The 17,445-nt window shown below is 63.2% G+C and overlaps 2 protein-coding genes across 2 annotated transcripts; one reads left to right on the forward strand and one right to left on the reverse strand.

Moving 5' to 3' along the window:
• Positions 1-4,424: 4,424 nt before the first annotated feature.
• Positions 4,425-10,065, forward strand: SLC2A4 (solute carrier family 2 member 4). The gene is given in 12 exon segments (XM_032839904.1): positions 4,425-4,729; positions 6,054-6,170; positions 6,297-6,469; positions 6,559-6,598; positions 6,600-6,684; positions 6,797-6,912; positions 7,016-7,178; positions 7,276-7,463; positions 7,632-7,736; positions 7,876-7,977; positions 8,416-8,619; positions 9,098-10,065. Coding segments are annotated over 12 exon segments (1,530 nt in total). The 5' UTR covers positions 4,425-4,696; the 3' UTR covers positions 9,302-10,065.
• A 589-nt stretch (positions 10,066-10,654) lies between these two features.
• YBX2 (Y-box binding protein 2) lies at positions 10,655-16,353 on the reverse strand. The gene is made up of 9 exons (XM_032839905.1): positions 16,028-16,353; positions 15,347-15,410; positions 13,870-13,903; positions 12,957-13,046; positions 12,206-12,490; positions 11,946-12,046; positions 11,515-11,692; positions 11,135-11,219; positions 10,655-11,037 (listed from the first exon to the last, which is right to left on the reverse strand). The coding sequence occupies exons 1-8, from the start codon at positions 16,302-16,304 to the stop codon at positions 11,169-11,171; spliced, it is 1,080 nt and encodes a 359-aa protein (XP_032695796.1). The 5' UTR covers positions 16,305-16,353; the 3' UTR covers positions 10,655-11,037; positions 11,135-11,168.
• Positions 16,354-17,445: the final 1,092 nt, after the last annotated feature.

Raw genomic sequence — 17,445 nt, forward strand, 5'->3', positions numbered from 1 at the left:
AGATGATTGCTGTAAAGTGAAAGAAGACAGACAAAAAGAGCCCACATTGGGGCTCCTGGGTGGCTCAGTGGGTTGAGCGTCTGACTCTTGGTTCCGGCTTGGGTCATGATCTCAGGATTGCGGGACTGAGTCCCACGTTGGGCACTACCCTTGCCAGGGAGTCGGCTTGGTTTTCTCTCTTTTCCTCTGCCCGGGCCCCACTTGGACTCACAGGTGCTCTCTCTCTCTCTCTCTCTCTAAAATAAATCAAGAAATCTTAAAAAAAAAAAAGAGTACATTCTGTATATTTCCATTTGCATAAAATTCCAGAAAATGCAAAGTGCTCTAGGATGACAGATGGCACTGGTTGCCTAGGGCGCGGGTGGAAGGGCAGTAGGAGGGTTACAAAGAGGTAGAAGGAAACTTTGAGGGATGGTGGATGTGTCCATTCTCCTGATGACAGGGACGGTTTCATGGGTGTATACATCTGTCAAAACTTCCCAAATCGGACCTTTGAAATATGCCCAGTTTATTGTTTCTCAATTATACCTCGGTAAAGCTGTTGAAAAAAGCAAAAAATTAAAAATTCAGTTCAATCTCCTCTGAGCCCTGTGTCAGTGTTAATATTATTCACTTTCTCCTTTTACCAAAGAGGCAAAGAAGGCACAGGGGGTTTGGGTAACTCTCCAAAGGACACGGCGTTGGTAAGTGTCAGAGCCGGGCTCAGGCTCAGGCAGTGTGAGCCCAGAGTCCATACCCTTCGCCATTGCTGGGAGTCCGGAATGGCAGGACACAGTGTTGCACTGCTGCTGGACGTGGAGACGGGGACAGTCATTCTTCAGAGCAAGCTGGGAGTAGGGACTCAAGTTGGGTTTAAACATGCCCCGGGACTCAGAAATCCCACTGTGGGCATAGTTAGAGATAAGTAATAGACGTTCACAGAGGCAGAGACTATCTCCCGAACAAGTCCTCCGAGGGGCCCATAACACAGCTCGTTGGAAAAGGGCACCAGCGCATTCTGCTTCGCCGCGGGGACTGTGGGTGACAGGGGTCCTCACCCGGAGGGACTGTGAGCAAGTAAAACGTGGTGTGAGTGACACTGTGGGGTACTACGCAATGAACCTGATCATGACAAAGCATGAATGAGGTTAAAGCACAGTGCTTACTGACAATAAGTAGGACCAGAATGAAACGTGACACTATTGGGGCGCCTGGGGGCTCAGTGGGTGAAGCATCTGCCTTCCGCTCGGGTCTTGATCTCAGGACCTGGGATCCAGTCCCGCGTTACGCTCCCAAGCCTGCTTCTCCCTCTCCTTCTGCCCCTCCCTCTGCTAGTGCTTTCTCTCTCCTCTCTCTCTGTCACATAAATAAATAAAATCTTATAAAAAAATAAAAATAAGATATAGATTAACAAACACAATGCACAACAGACAGTGTCATTGACTCAATCCTCTGCACCCGAGTCCCTGATCTATAGACAAGATGTGGAGAAGGCACAGAGAGGGGCCCCGGCATTGCCAGAGCTCAGGAAGCAAGGTTGCCTTCCAGAAACTGGAGGCAGAGTGGGCCTGTGGAGTAGGAGCTGGAGTCAGTGTGTCTGCGGGGGTCCCCGGGCTTTCTCAGCCCCCCCCCCCAGCCAATCTCTTACCTATCATGGGCTGAACACAGACAGAAGGCAATGATCACAGGAGCTTGGAAAACAAGCCTGCGGGGATTAACGCCCCGTGGTAGAGGGCAGAGCAGAGGAAGGGCTACAACCAGTTCTCTCGAATGGGCCATGATCACTCAGCAAGGTCCACACACACCCTTAGATCTCCCACACAAGGTCCCTTCCTCCTCTCACCCCCTCATGTCACATGCCTCTCCTTCCTTTTCCTCCTCCTCCTCCTCCTCCTTCTTCTCCTTCTTCTTCTTCTTCTTCTTCTTCTTCTTTTAAGGTTTTATTTATTTATTTGACACAGAGAGAGAGGCATGGAGAGAGGGAATACAAGCAGGGGGAAGTGGGAGAGGGAGAAGCAGACTCCCTGCTGAGCAGGGAACCCGACGCGGGGCTTGATCCCAGGACCCTAGGATCTTGACCTGAACCAAAGGCAGATGCTTAACTGATTGAGCCACCCAGGTGCTCCCCCTTTTCCATCTTCTATCAGCAACCTTGTTCCCACTTTTGGGCCGGTTCTCCTACTCCCTTCCAGCTCTCCTGATTTCTCGCTCGTCTCCTCTCCCACTTCCCCATCCCTCTCTCCAGGCTCTTGGAACTATCTTTCTCTACCTAGTTCTGACTTGGTTTCTTTGAGTGCGCTTTCCCCAGAGGCTTAAAGCCCTAGAAGCATCACTGAGGAGCCCATCAGAAACAAAACATCTGAATGAGAGCAGGCATGCCCATGGAGAGAACCCAACGGTGAACTTCACCACCTACACTGACTTTTCATCTGCCCCCCTCCCCTCACCCCTCCACTCCCGCCTGTGCCTCCTGTACCCCCTCCTTGCTCAGAGGCACCTTGCTTGACTTTTCCCTTCTCCCTGTCCTTCCCCCACCCCTTGTAGGAGTCCAGCAGTTGGTTCTTCCTTTATCTCTAGATTGGTCCTTCCCTGCCTCAGTCCATGGCTTCTGCTCCTTTGGGACTCCGCTATGCTCAGCTCTTAGCTCTTCATCGACACCCCCTTAGTGAGACAGGCGTAGCCATTCAGCCAATAGTTCCCTCCTTGGTGACTGTTCCCCAAGCTGCGTTGTTGGCCAGAAGGACCAGACCGTCATGCATTCACTCAACAGGTGCTGAGTGCCCACCACCAGGCTGGGCGCTGGGGACACAGCTGGGGACACAAGGTGACGTTCTCTCAAGGTTGAAGTACAGAGAAGAAATGATGCCAGTCGGCTACATCGGGGACACAGGGCTTTCTTTGTTTCCAGAGAAAGCCAGCAAAGGTTTCGGAGAGAGGGTGAGCATTTTTTCTGAAGGGCACCCAGGGGAGAAACGGCACGGTGTGCCCTGGTACAAGGAGTTAGGGATTGACTAGAACGTGAGGATAGAGTCTAGAAGGTGGGGCAGAGATGGGGCAAGAAAGGCAGAAGGTCTTTTTAGCTCTGAAAAAGGGTTTGAACTTGAGAGTGGGGACAACAAAGAACCACTGATTTTTGGGGAGGGAGTGATGAACTTGAGCTTTTTTTATATTGAGCTCCACCCTCCGCACAAGGGAAAGTAAGGAGCGGGAGGTAACGGTGGGCGGACGATGCCTCAGCAGTCCGGGTGGAGAAGAGCAGACGAATGTGCGTTTAGGAGGTCAACACACCCATGCCGGTAACTAGCTGGACAGGGCGTGTTGGTGGGGGAGGGGTTGTGGGGGGGAGGAAGGGAGCATGACCTCCAGGAGATGTGCGGAGAGTAGGTCAGGAGGCAGGGCAGGTGGGGACATGCGGATCATGGGAGCTGCCCCGTGCTGCTGGCAGCTGAATCCCCGGATCCCGAGCTGCAGAACGGGGCCTGCGCTGCACGTAAGGAAGCCTTGGAGAGGTGGCCAGGCGACGGCCAGGGGCCCCAGCAGACGGCTCCGCCCGGACGCGCTGCGGATCCTTGCTCTCCCTCCAGGTGGCACCACAGTCCCGCGCGTCCGAGGCCCGTGCGCCGCGCCCTGCGCCGCGCTCCGGTCCGCAAGCGCCAGCTCTCAGGTCGCGCCTTCCTCGCGGGGGGTTCACACCCGGAGAGGCCTCAGGAGAGCGTGTCCAAGTCGTCCACGCGGCGGGCACATTCGCGGCAGCTCAGGGACCTCAGGCCGGTGGCGTGGTTGGTGTGACCAGCTGTCCCTCAGGCCGCCTCCGGGAGCCAGTGCGGGGAACGGGGGTAGGAGAAGGGCCAGAGCGCGGATGCGCGGAAGGAGGACCGTCAAGCCCCGACACCCGACGCGCTGGGGACGGAACTTCCTGTGCCCCAGGGCCATCCCCACGTGGGAAGAACGTCTCGGACCCTTTAAGGATCCGTCCCCCTGCCCTCCCCCGCCGGGGACCGGCCGGGACACCGGGGACCTGACATTTGGCGTCTCCCAACGCGGTAGCTAAAAATAGCCGCGGTGGGTTACTCCAGGCCATTGCTCCCCAGCCACCCCGCGCGCCGCTCGCGCGCGGTCCCGGGCCGCCCGAGCTCTCTCCGGGGCCAAGCGTGCCTGCCGCATCCCCTCCTCCCCGACCCCGCGGTCCCCACCCGCGGCGCCCACTTTCCGGCGCTACCCCAGCCCCAAGCCCGGCTGCCAGGCCGAGTCCCCAAGCGAGGTGGGGAGGGACCTGCGTCCCGGGACTCTTTCCCCCAAACTTCGCGGTGGGAGGCCGGCAGACACCCACCCCGCGCGTGTAGCCAGGCACGCTGGGGAGGCGGGGCCTCGCCGGCCAACCCGCGCTGCAGGGCCAGACTCTGAGCCTCGGGCCTAGGGAGGGGCGTGGGCTTCTGGGCGGGCTCCTGGCCAATGGGTGATGCGAAGGGCGTGGCCCGTGGAGGGTTGCGGGGGCTCTTCGGGCCTCTCCCCCCAGCCCGGCTCCGCCAGATCCCCGGGAGCCCTGCCGCTCTCTGGGTCCGTGGCTCGCGGCGGTGGGTCCCGCCGGTCTCGCCCTCCGCACGCCGCTCCGGGACGCCCGTCGCCCCCGCGCCCTCTGCCCGCCGGGACGGGGCCGCCGACCCCCAGTCGCCTCCCTGTTAACTGAAGCTGCTGCGCCCCCGGTTCCTGAGACAAGATGCCGTCGGGTTTCCAACAGATCGGCTCGGAAGTAGGGTTCAGCATGCGGGGGCGGGACGGGGGCGCAGGGCCCGCTTTTCTTGGGCTGGGGTCGCGGTTGGGGTCAGCTAGGGGGCGGTCCCTGCGCAGGCGCAGGGGGTGGGGGAAGTGGGAGCCTGGCTATTTATACCCGAGCCGGACAACCCGTGACTGTGGGATTCCAGTCCTTCCAAGAGGCTGAGTGGGTCTGGGGGGACCGTCCGGGGACATGGGCCGCCCCGCGGTTTCCCGAGCCCAGGGTTCTCCCCCTTCTCCAGGGCGCGGCGGGGCGCGCCGGGATCGGGGGACAGCCTGCCCCAGATCCAGCCCGAGAAAGCAGATCCGGGCTGGTCTTGCCCTCCTGGAGCTGTCCGTGTGTCCCGGCTCGCGGGAAGTTTTTCGAGGAGCAGAGGCTCTCGTGGGCCCCCACCCCCACTCCTGGCCCTCCTCCAGGACGCTGAACTTTCCCTTGGCCCCATGGCTGGTGGAGGGGCTGAGGGGAGTGTCAACCCCCCCTCCCCCAGCTCAGGTTTCCGCTTGGAGACAGTGTGTGCCGCCAGAGAGCGGCCACCGCTGCCACCGCCCCTCGCACCACCTTCCCGCCCCCATCCCCTGGGCACGGCTCTCCCAGGCAGAAGCCGGGCACGGCCCCCCGCCCCCAGCGGCAGAGCCTAGAGGGGGAGGGGAGCCCGGGGCGGAGACAGAGACAGCCACCCCAAGGGCCCTATGCGGGCAGGAATGACCGCGATGTCCTTTTTGGAACTGTCCTTCTTGGGCGTGTTGGGGGCCTCCAGGAGTCCTCTGAGAGCACCCCCAGAGGGGACAGCAGAGGACAGAGGCCTGTGATAAGGTCCTTGTCGGTTTATAAATCCTGCGCCGTTAGGAATCCCCTTAGCATTTGATTTTGATTTTCTCCTTTTCAGGGACAGGTAGGCAGAGCAGGCAACATCACTCCTAGGGCCCCTGACCCAGAGGAAACCTTAGCTTCAGAGTGGGAAAGTGACTTGCCCAAGGTCACACAAATCTGAACTCCAGTCTTAAGGCCAAAAGCCTGCCCCAAGGTCACCGAGAAACAGTGAGGCCAAGATCTTCAAACATTTCTCAGCTCGCTGGACTCAGACATCCCGTTTCTCCTTCATGCACGGTGACATGCCCGGTGACTGCTGCTGTTTACACTGAGTTCCTCATCCCGATTCCTAATATGGCCCAGTTTCCCTCGGCCAACATGTTGGATGGAGCCCAGCATCTTCAGACTCCAACAGGGCGCGGGCCCCTGGACAAAGGGAAGAAATCATGATTCTGTGTGACCCGCCTCCTCTCTGCTTCTGCCCACCCAGGACGGGGAACCTCCCCAGCAGCGAGTCACTGGGACCCTGGTCCTTGCTGTCTTCTCTGCTGTGCTCGGTTCCCTGCAGTTCGGCTACAATATTGGGGTCATCAATGCCCCGCAGAAGGTGAGGGGCCTGCGGCGGACAGAGTGGGCTGTCCAAACAAGGAGGGGGCAGGGGACAGCGTGGGAGAGCCGAGGGGGAGGTCTCCGCAGGCTGTCACCCCTCCATTGTCTCCCCCACACATACCAGGTGATTGAGCAGAGCTACAATGAGACGTGGCTGAGGAGGCAGGGGCCTGAGGGACCCGGCTCCATCCCGCCAGGCACCCTCACCACCCTCTGGGCTCTCTCCGTGGCCATCTTCTCCGTGGGCGGCATGATCTCCTCCTTCCTTATTGGCGTCATCTCTCAGTGGCTAGGAAGGTATGGGGCTTGTGGGGGAGGGTTGGGGCGGGCAGGAAGAGGTCCTCCACCTGGCACCCCAACTCTCGGCCCCACTCCTTGTCTGTCAGGAAGAGGGCGATGCTGGTCAACAACATCCTGGCGGTGCTGGGGGGGCGCCCTCATGGGCCTGGCCAAAGCCTCGGCCTCATACGAGATGCTCATTCTGGGACGGTTCCTCATTGGCGCCTACTCAGGTACCCACCCCGCCCCGCAACACGCCTGGCGCTCTGCTCTCCTCCGCTGGCTCTGAGCTTGGGGGTGGGAGCGGCCAGGTGCCCTCACCCCTGTCTTCTTCCCTTTGCCCAGGGCTCACATCAGGGCTGGTGCCCATGTACGTGGGGGAGATCGCCCCCACTCACCTGCGCGGTGCCTTGGGGACGCTCAACCAGCTGGCCATTGTCATTGGCATTCTGATCGCCCAGGTGACCGGGCCTGGCCTTACTGGGTGGCTGGGGGTGGGGGGTTGAGTGGGGGCTCTGGGCTGAATGGCCTGCCCCCCTTTCCTTCCCACGCGCGCTCCCCCAGGTGCTGGGCTTGGAGTCCATGCTGGGCACCACCGCCCTCTGGCCCCTGCTCCTGGGCATCACGGTGCTGCCTGCCCTCCTGCAGCTGGTCCTCCTGCCCTTCTGCCCAGAAAGCCCTCGCTACCTTTACATCATCCGGAACCTGGAGGGGCCCGCCAGGAAGAGTGAGCTTCCCTCCACTGCCCCCACCTTTCTAGCACCTGTCCTGCGGGGGGGGCTCCCCCGCCCCGTCCACTCAGGCCCCACCCTCGTCACCTGTAGGTCTGAAGCGCCTGACCGGCTGGGCCGACGTGTCGGGTGCGCTGGCTGAGCTGAAGGAGGAGAAGCGGAAGCTGGAGCGGGAGCGCCCGCTGTCCCTGCTCCAGTTGCTGGCCAGCCGCACCCACCGGCAGCCCCTGGTCATCGCGGTGGTCTTGCAGCTGAGCCAGCAGCTGTCGGGCATCAACGCCGTAGGTGGTGGGCAGCCTCGGGTGGGGCGGGGGTGGGGGCGCAGCCTGGGAGAAGGGGAGCCCACAGCCCGCCTCCCGGGGATCCAGCGCAGGGTGGTCCCAGCGTGGCGCGGCCTGCGAGGGAACGAGGGACACACTGCCAGCCCCCTTCCTTCTCCTTCCCTGCAGGTCTTCTATTATTCAACCAGCATCTTTGAGTCAGCGGGGGTGGGGCAGCCGGCCTACGCCACCATAGGGGCCGGAGTGGTCAACACGGTCTTCACCTTGGTCTCGGTAATGGATGGTGCCGCCTCCCCCGTTGGCTTCGCGTCCCCCAGATGTCCCAGCCTTCCTCCCCCAGGTCCCCCCCCACTTCTTGTGCTCCAGAGGCCCCCCACCGAGGCCCCCCACCGAGCCCTGACGCTCCCGGCAGGTGTTCCTGGTGGAGCGGGCTGGGCGCCGGACCCTGCACCTCCTGGGCCTGGCGGGAATGTGCGGCTGCGCCATCCTGATGACTTTGGCGCTGCTTCTGCTGGTGAGGCCTGGGGCAACCGGGGCGGGGGTGGGGTGGAGGTGGGGGGCATCGGTCCAGCCCCCGGGAATGGCCCCGGGAGGCTCTGCGCCCAGCCAGGGCCAGTCCTCAACACCTGCCTGTGATCCCCGGGGTGACCGGGTGCTCCCGAGGCACGCAGGCTGCCCTGGGGGCCGGGACGGAGAGCCCCTGTCCAGTCCCAGGAACGGTCACTCCCCAGGGGCTGCTGCAGAACCAGGAGAGGACGGACCACCTTGACCGAGAGGGCGTCCGCATCCCCTGCGTGGGGCAGCAGTTGGACAGCCGGCTGGGTGTGGACGCTCGGCAGGGCTCAGAGGCCTGCGCCCACCTGGGGTGTCGGGCTCGTCCATCAGCGGCCCAGAGGGACGGACCTCAGGTCTCCTTGCAGCCTGAATTCCTTTCCCTCCCCGCCTGCCCCAGGAGCGCGTTCCTGCCATGAGCTACGTCTCCATCGTGGCCATCTTTGGCTTTGTGGCATTCTTTGAGATTGGCCCCGGCCCCATCCCCTGGTTCATCGTGGCTGAACTGTTCAGCCAGGGCCCCCGGCCAGCGGCCATGGCCGTGGCCGGCTTCTCCAACTGGACGTGCAACTTCGTCATTGGCATGGGTTTCCAGTATGTGGCGGTAGGTCCCCTAAGCCTCGTCCCTGTGTTCAGCTCCTTAGGCCAGAGGGGGGCACGTCACAACCAGCCCGCCTGCTTTCCCCCCTCCTGGCTGGGAATCACTCTGGTGGACCGCGTGGGCCCTGAGAAGCACCCACAGTCCCAGGAAGGAAGGGAACTGAGGGGCATGGGCTAACAGCGAGGGGTCTTCAAAACCAAGTGCAGCCCAACTTACAGTAAAGCCATCGGCTTCGGGCTCCTACTGCCAGCGGTCGGGAATCCACTCCCCGAGGCGCTACTGTGCTCTGGGCGGGAAACGAGGACAGGTGTTAGGAGGCGGGGAACGGAGATCCTTTCCTTCACTCCTTCCTGGTTTCCCTGGGCCCGCAAGGGAGCCACCTGCGTGTCCATCATGCCCCCACCGGCCGGGGCCCTGGGCGCCTGCTCCCGAGAGCACGCCGGCCCTCCCCTCCGCCAACCCCTTTCTCCACCCGTCCCAGGAGGCTATGGGGCCCTACGTCTTCCTTCTCTTCGCCGTCCTCCTGCTTGGCTTCTTCATCTTCACCTTCTTAAAAGTGCCTGAAACCCGAGGCCGGACGTTTGACCAGATCTCGGCCGACTTCCACCGGACACCGTCCCTCTTAGAGCAGGAGGTGAAACCCAGCACAGAGCTCGAGTACTTGGGGCCCGATGAGAATGACTGAGGGGCCATGCTCTTGCCCCTCCGGGGACCCCTCCTCTCCTGTGCAGCCCTGCAGCCCGCTCTCCCTCCTTGCTCCCAGGGCGACACCCCTGCAGCCTGGTAGAAGTGGGAAGCTGGCGGGGACCGTGGTCTGAGCAACCCCCCATTCCCCTCGCGTGACTCTTGGATTATTTATGTCGTGGTTAGGCTGTGGCCATCAGGGTGGGCCATTCTCTGGGCTCCCCCTCCCCCATAGCCCACCCCGCCCCCACCTGGCCACCCTTCCAGAATATTCTTGTCCCTTGCTAGAGAAGGGGTTGTGGGGAGGAGAGCCCCCGGGTGGGACGGAAGTAGGAGCAGGACTGGAGCAGAGAAGGTAGCTTTCTGCCATCTCGGACTCCTCCTCCTCGCGGGCACCTTCTCTGAATTCCTGCCACATAGACTCTGGGTGAAGGGGGTCCCGCCTTGACCCCTCCCAGACGAGGACGCACCCTCCCAAGGCCCAAGCTCATCTCTCCTGGCAGGCTCTGCTCTCTCACTCAACCTTCCAGGGCAAGAGGGCCGTGTGCCCATGTGTGGTGAGAGGGACTGCCCATCCCTTTTCCTCTGCCTTCAAGGATGTTCTCCCCACAAGCTTCTGACCAACTAAGGGCAAGAGGAGTTTGAAAGGCTGCCTGTAAACACGGGGTGGGAGGAGCCCTCAGATATTTTTGTATATGTTTGCAGAAGGGGTAGAAAGAAGAAACCAAAGGTCTGTTGTACTAAATGTATATATATACATATATATATAGATAGATAGATAGATAGATCCATACATAAAGTCACTGTTTGCGACATGCGTCCTGTCGTGGAGGCACCCGGGACGGGCTGGACAGGGACTGCAGTTCCCTGGTCCCCTCTGCATCCTGCTGTCCCTCTCCACCCTGCCTTAGCCCAAGGCCCAAGAATCCTGTGGCTGTGCTCACTCTGTCCCCATTTCTGCTTCTAGTCGTTGCTTTTTTTTTTTCCCCCTTAAAGTAAGCTCTACACCAAACAAGGGTCCTGAACGCATGACCCCAAGATCAAGAGTGGCCTGTGCTACTGACTGAGCCAGCCAGGCACCCCTGGTCATTGCTTTTACGAACAGTAAATGCTCAGTAAGTTGCAGCCCTGGGTGGCAGCCGCTGCCTTTGGCACTTTCCAGAACATTCCTGCAGGGGAGAGGTCAGCCCCAGGGTAGGGACAGGACAAGTGAATCTTCCCGGGTGGGAGGGAGGCACCCTCAGACCTGCGCCCGGGAGGAGGGCTCCCGCCCGCTCAGCCAGCCCTGACCCTCTGCCGCCCCCGTTGGCAGGGAGGTACCGGCGAGTCCACAGAAAAGAGGCAGACACCAAGACCATGGGGAAAGCCTGGTTTTGTTTTTACTGGAGGCTCGGGTGGCACATGACAGTTCATTAAATGGCTTCAGAGGTAGGGGCTAGAGGAGAGACCAAAAATAAACTGGGGTGGGAGAGAAAAGCAACCAGGAGGAGGTAGGAGCTGGCTGGTTCCTTCGCAGCCTGATTTAGGGGAGGGACGTTGTGCCTCTTAACAGTAGGATGGCTCCCTTCCTTCAGCCCTTGGTAGGGAAGGGACAGAGAAAAAGCAAAAGGCTGTTGCTTCGGCCCTCCTGAGTCTCAAGGAAAAGGGGAGAGCTGGTGTTTTGATGTCATGAATTCTGGGAAGGGGGCAGGGGGTGCTGGGTGGGGTACAGGGCGGTTGGAAAAACTGGCAAATAACCTGCGTGAGAGAGAGACAGCGACAAGTCGTGACTGGGGACCCCTCCTCAGGCCCAGCATCCCATCTCTGGGCCTGCCCCCCAGGTGTAGCCGCTCACCAGATGGTAGTTCTGGGGGTCCTTCGTGTTGGAGTCACTCCAGTATGGTGGGTGGGGGGTCCCCACTGTTGATGGGGGCTGAGGTCTGGAGAGAACAGGGCTGGTCATTTGAGACCCTCTTACTCTTGAAAGCCCCCAACTTGAACCTTCTTCCACGTTTTTTCTTCCCATTCCTCCCACAAGCAGGGGGGGCTGGGGCTCCAAGAGTGAGAGGGGGGTCTGGGGGGACACCTGCCTGAAGGTAGAGGACCCAGCAGCAGCAGTCTGGGCTCCCTGCTGTGTGGGGGGAGGGGTTTACAGGGGCAGAGAAGGGAAGGGAAATGGGCTGGGGCTGTTTCTCTTACCCGCCTTGCCTCCCACCAAGCAGCCCAGGTCCTCACCTCCGGGGCTGTAGGCTGCCTGGGTCCGGGGGGCTGCTGCCGCCGCCGCTGGAAATAGGGGCGGTTTCGTGGGCGCTGGGGCTCAGGCCGGGAACCATCAGTGGGGCCTTGGTTGGGCTTGGTCTCGCCATCCCCACCTTCTGTGGTAGGCTGCTGGGGTGGCCTGGGGCGGAAAGGCCTGGGGAGACAATTGGGAGACCCTGGAGCAGGCAGCGAGCCGGTGGGTTCCGTCTTCCTCCCTCCCAGGGCTCCCCCAGAGGAGGGAAACCAGCCGGCTTCCCCCACTCCCCTTGGGCACTTAAGCAGCCATCTCTCAGCTGCTCTGGCCCCTTGCTGCCAGCCTCAGGCTCCTCTTAGCCTTGCTCCCCACCCCCCCACACCCACCAATGCCTGACGGCAAGGGGAAGACAGCCTGGGAGAGGGAGCCTTACCTTCGGTACCGAGGCCGGAATCTGGGAGGGGGCACGCGCTCATCTCCCTGCTGGTCCCCCTCCAATGGGGCGGTCTCTTTGGGCTCTACCCCGTCGGTGCCCTAGGAGTACGCAAAGACCCGGGGGTGGGGGTGGGGGTGGGGGAGAGGCGACAGCATCCAGGGCCCCCAGCATCGAGACCTGTTCCCTGCAGACCCAGAGATCTGTGTCCACCCCTCCCCCGGGTGCGGCAGCAGCCTCCACAGGCCCAGGGCCCCCACCTCTATAGGCTGCTGCTGGCTGGGGGGCCGAGGGCCTCGCACAAAGCGCCTTCGGTAGAAGAAGGGAGGTGGGCGCCGCCGCCTGGGCCTCTGCCCCGAGTCCTCAACTCGCTCGCCTTCGCTGCCCGGTTCCGCCCCACCGGACGGAGCCTCTGCCACCATGGGTGGGGGGGCAGCCGGGCGAGGCCGGGGGATGAACCTACGGAACCTGCGCCGATTGGGGGCGTAGCGGCTGCCCTTCACGGGTGCACCCCCGGGCCCGGTCACGTTGGCAGCTTCGGCACCCTAGGGAGAGGTGGGGAGCACGGCAGAGCTCGCCCCAGCCACGACCCAATGCCCCCAAACCCACCTCCCCTCCTCCCAGGTAAATCCACCCCCTCCATCTGCCCTGCAGCGGCCCCAGGCCGCGGTCTCCTGCCCTCCTCCAATGGCCCGGGTCTGCTTGTGGACGCTTTAAGGAAAGGCCCCTCTCTAACTCGCCCTTCCGGGGTAGCTGCTATTGGACCCTGAGGGCTGGGGTCGGGGAGGAAGAGGGCGGGCTCCGGACTCCCGTAGAACCCACTAGAAGTGCTTGGTGCATGACAAAGAAGCCAGGAAGTCATCAAGGGCTCTAGGACGTCTGGCGAAGGCCCCAGCCATCCTCGGGACAGCACTGCCCCACTCCACTCCACAGCCTGGGCTCACTGGCCCAAGGAAGAGGGCCCTAGGGAGGGTCGCCCCAGCCCCGCCCCAGCCCCGCCCCAGCCCGAACCTTCTCTCCCTCCACGACATCGAACTCCACGGTCTCCCCGTCTCCAACGCTGCGTAGGAACTTCCTGGGGTTGTTCCTTTTAATGGCCGTCTGGCAGAGGAAAGGCCATGAGAAAGGTGAGGGCAGCAGGCCCAGAGTCTCCCTCACCCCTGCTGGGTCTGTTCACCGTCCATCACGGGTGCGGCGGGGCCGGAGGGCGGAGCTCAGAGGCAGGCCAAGTTCAGTGGGGGAGAAGCCGCAAACCAGAGGCAAACCAGACGCCTCCCTGCACCCTCGCCCTCAGCACTGTCCCTGGGACACACTCCCCCCTCCCTTCAGCCCTCAGGGATTTCCCAAAGGGAGGCCAGAATCAGGAACTCAAAGCAAAACCAGAGGCAGAGACTGTCCTAAGTTGCAGAGCAGGCAAAGTGCCTGGTGCTTCTTACCCGAGAGCTCCCACCCCCAGAGCGGTGGTTCTCAAGCTGCAGCCACACCAGTATCACCTGGAGACCCCTTCAGACTGACGGCGGCCCCTCCCCCAAGCCTGACTACTGCAGCAGCCCTGAGGTGGGTGAGGGTTCCCAGGGCCAGTGATGCTGCTGCCTCGGGGACCACACTTTGAGAACCACCGCAAGTAGCTCCAGCCTGTGTCCTCTCTCTCAGAACACGACCTAGGGTTCATTCTCGAGTAACAGGTCCCAACGTGGGAAGTGAGCACGCCACAGCCGGGGGGGGGGCAACAAGCGCATTTCTCACGCAGACCGCGTGACACATGTGGGGCCAATGGCGGTTAATACAGGCACCTGAGGTGAGGGGGAGGAGGGGCCCACTTCCTGGCGGGCATGCTGTTGTGAGGGGAAAGCAGGCAGATGATGGCAAAGGCCTTCCGGGAGGGGGTGCGTTCTTCCCCACTCCCCGCCCCCCCAGCTCTTACCTGGTGAACAAAGACATCCTCCTTGGTGTCATTCCTGCAGAACGGGAGGGGTTGTTGGGAGGAGCCTCAGGGAGGCCTCCCCGGGTGGCCAGACCCCAAAGGAGCAGGCCCATCCTCGCCCACCACCCCGGGCTCCCTGGGGGGGGGGGGGGGGCAGACAGGCCCAGGGAGTGATAAGAGCTGGGAGCTGGTATGAAGGGAAGGATAGCAAAAACCTCAGTGAAAACCCTGAGTTTCCTAGGAGGGGGAGGCAAAGTCACCTTGAAGACACTGGGCCAGCTCTTTACCTGTGGAGGACTCACTTCTCTGCCCCAGGGGCACCTTAGAACCTGGCAGTGCCGAGCAGCTACCTCTGGCCAACACCCCCACCCCAGCCCCTATCACGGCTGGAAAATTCCTCTCCACGTCTTCCCTTCTATAGTCTAGAAGGAGGGATAAAGTGTGGATAGGGGTGTGGGGTCGAGGTGCAGAACGAGTCTGAGAAAAGGACAGTGTTCCCAGGGGCTGCTCTAAACATCCCGGATACTTTATTCTCGCCCTCAGCCCAGAGGTGAACCCCAGGGTCAGTCACCGCCACCCCAACATACCGAGGGACCAAGGGTGGGAAAGAACAGTGTTTTTGACCATTCTCGATCACGACTTGCCTAATACCCCAGCTTATCCTAGCACCCCATGGGGGGGGCAGGGGGGAATGGAGAGATTTTTCTCCAGAACTTCCCAGGAGCCCTCGGTTTCCAGAATTAGAGAGGGATCCTTCCCTAGATCAGATGTGCTGGCTTTAAGGCACTTGGATCTGCACAAAGGTCAGCCTGCTAAGAGGGAACTAGGGCCTCCTGGGAGGGCTGGGCTGGGCAGGGTGCCCGGGCTGGGGAAGGGCCCACTGGGGGAGACCTGGCTCGGCTCAGAATCTGCCACTGTAGCCCCTCCCCGAGAACGGGAGGGTTGGAGATGCCCAAATGCAGGAAAGCAGCAGCCTGTGCCGAGGCTGGCTTCCTTCCCCAGCCAGCCGCCGGCCGCGCCCCTCTCCAGCCTCAGCCCGGTCAGGGTCAGGTGGGGGGATGCAGATGAGCCAGCAGCCCTCTATGGGACATGAGTCAGGGGCGGGCTCCTCCAGCGCCCGAAACAGGAAATGAGTGAGAATTCCAGCCTGGAGCCCCGAGGCGAAGACAGCAGGTACATTCTGCCCCAAAGGCAAGGCAAACTAAACCGCAAGGTGAGCCAGACGCAAGCGAGCAGGCAGCGCAGAGCCAGGTTTGCTAGGTTCCTAGGTCATTAACTCTCCGCTGCCCTTGGAGGTGCGCAGGCGCCTTCATCTCGCCCACGTCTGCATGGCGGCTAAAGACTTTCAATCAGCGTCAGCTGGACAGGGCAACCATGTGCCTCAGCAGCCGGGAGAGAGGAGTCGGGAGGGTGTCCAGTCCCACCAGCCAGTTCGGAAAAACGCCCCTTCCTCCCTCTCCCCGCGTTTCTCAGATACCTGTTGATGAATCCGTAACCATTCCGGACGTTGAACCATTTCACAGTGCCCAGGACTTGGATTGCTGGCAGGCAGAGATGCAGCGGGACGGGAGGGAAGAGACGAGCTGGGCTCAGTTTCGAGAGTCCGCAAATCCAGCCTGCCTCCCCTTTACCGATTACGCGTAACTTCAAGCCACCGGTTTCTCCCAGGAGCTCCAAGGCTTGCTTTCTGATCCCACGTCCACCAAATGGACGCGCCCACACAGCGGGGCCCGGGCTTCCAAGACCCTTCCAACTCTAAGTCAGGCTCCTCGTGGGCTACAAATCCACGCCCCGCACCCAGAACCAGGTACTTGCCGGGCCCACCAAGTCGGGCCCTCCTAGTGAAAGGGCTCCCAGGGCACCTGCTTCCCTGGCTGAGATTCGGCTAGGACTAGGAGGAGGGTCCCGCCGCGGGGCCCGGCCGTGCGGTGCCCAAGGCCCCAGCGGAACCCGCCCACCACGCCCCCCCACCCCTGCAGGGAAGGCACAGCGGGATTTGCCGCCAGCGGAACTCACTCAGCTCAGCTGCCCCCAGCCCAGCGAGTCCTTGGAGCCGCGGGGCCAGGCCTTCGGCTCTCGGGACCGCGTGGGCTCCGCGATGCCCCTCCCCCAGCCCGTCTACCCCGCAGAGCGGCTCTGGCACGCGCCCGCCCCTCACCCAGCACCGGCTTGTCCGCCTGACTCCGGGCCGGAGGCGCGGGGGTCCCCGACGCTGCCGTCGTCGGGTTGCCAGGGATGCGGGGACCCGGCGCCGAGGGGGTCCCGGCGGCGGGGCCCGAGGCGGCTCCGACCCCGCCGCCGCCCGCCCCGCCGCCTGCTTTCTGTGGCTCCCCCGCGGGCACCGGTACCACCACCGCTACCACCCCTGCCGCCGTCGCGGACACCGTCGCCGCGGGGGCCGCTGTCGCCACCGCTGCCGCCTCCGCCTCGCTCATCCCGCCGGGTCCGGTACCGGCCCCCGCCGCCGCCACCTCCTCCGCCGCCGCCACCGCCCCGGCCCCTCCCCCCGGCTCGCGAACCCGCCGCCCCGCTCGGTCCTCGCGCCCCGAGCCTCGTCCGCACGCCGGCAGCGGGCCCCGGGCCGAGGCCAATCGCAGCCCGCAGCCGCGGCGCGCGCAGGCCCCGCCTCCCGGCCACAGGCCAATCGGAGAGGAGCAGCCCCCCCCCGCCCGCACGCCGGCCACGCCTCCCGGACTTCGCGCGGAGGCCGAGGCGCCCGGCTCGCTGCCCCGTAAGTACACCTGGGCCCCACCCCGCACCCGTCACATGACCGCCACCAGCCCAGCCGATTGGCCGTCGGCCCCTTTCCCCTCCCCCTCCGCCCCTCTCCACCGGCCGCGGGAAATCAAACCGGCTGGTCGCGACCCAACGGCCACCTGGCCTCTGCGCGCAGGGCGGGGCGGGGGGCGCTGCTCCGGGGTTGCCCCTGACGACCCGGGTGGGGGGCCGGGGTCAGCGCCCGCAGCCTCCGCACGGGCTGGGGGCGGCACCGCTCCCCTCCTCCCTCGAGACGGCGGGTGCCTGCACTCCGCCCGTCCCCGGGGGACGCCCCGCACGCCCGGGGCCGGTGCCCGCCCGCGCCGTGGAGCGACGACTTTCCGCTCGCAGTCGCGCTCAGTCTTGCTGTCGAGGTAGAAGCCTCAGTGCAGACCGCGGCTCTCCGTTTCCTTGCGGCCCTCACCCCGGCCACGGCTGTGCGACCTCGCCCGAGGGAGGCGGTTCCCGCGAGCCGCCCCCGGGGCACCCGCAGGCTCCCCGCCGATTCGGGGTCCTGCGCGCCGTGGCCGTCCGGGCAGCTCCGGGCCGCTCCGTCCGCCTTCTTCCTTTCCCTGCGGCTTCGAGGCCTTCGCGCGGGCTTCTCCACCTGCGCGCGTCGGGGACCCTCGGCGCGACCTCACGGGCACACCCTCATGCTTCCCCAGGCGCGCCTGCCTCGGCCCCTTCCCCGGCCGGCCGGCCGTGAACTGCACGGCGCAAGGACTCGGCTGCTTCTTGAAAGCTGCGCGGTCCCCACCCCACACGTGGAAAGACGGGGTTCCCCGCGCGACGGCCGCCCGGGTTTCAAGGGGGCCTGGG

Source organism: Lontra canadensis, unplaced genomic scaffold, assembly GCF_010015895.1.
Source record: "Lontra canadensis isolate GAN:19392208 unplaced genomic scaffold, GSC_riverotter_1.0 scaffold110, whole genome shotgun sequence".
NCBI classification, from domain to species: Eukaryota; Metazoa; Chordata; class Mammalia; order Carnivora; family Mustelidae; genus Lontra; species Lontra canadensis.

What these genes read in the sequence shown, in the direction of transcription:
- YBX2 (XM_032839905.1), bottom strand. Translation starts at nt 16,304, where the DNA reads ATGAGCGAGGCGGAGGCGGCAGCGGTGGCGACAGCGGCCCCCGCGGCG. An exon ending in GGTTACGGATTCATCAACAG is followed by an intron (nt 13,904 to 15,346) that starts GTATCTGAGAAA and finishes CCCGTTCTGCAG; the next exon opens with GAATGACACCAAGGAGGATG. An exon ending in GGCAGCCTACAGCCCCGGAG is followed by an intron (nt 11,220 to 11,514) that starts GTGAGGACCTGG and finishes TGTTCTCTCCAG; the next exon opens with ACCTCAGCCCCCATCAACAG.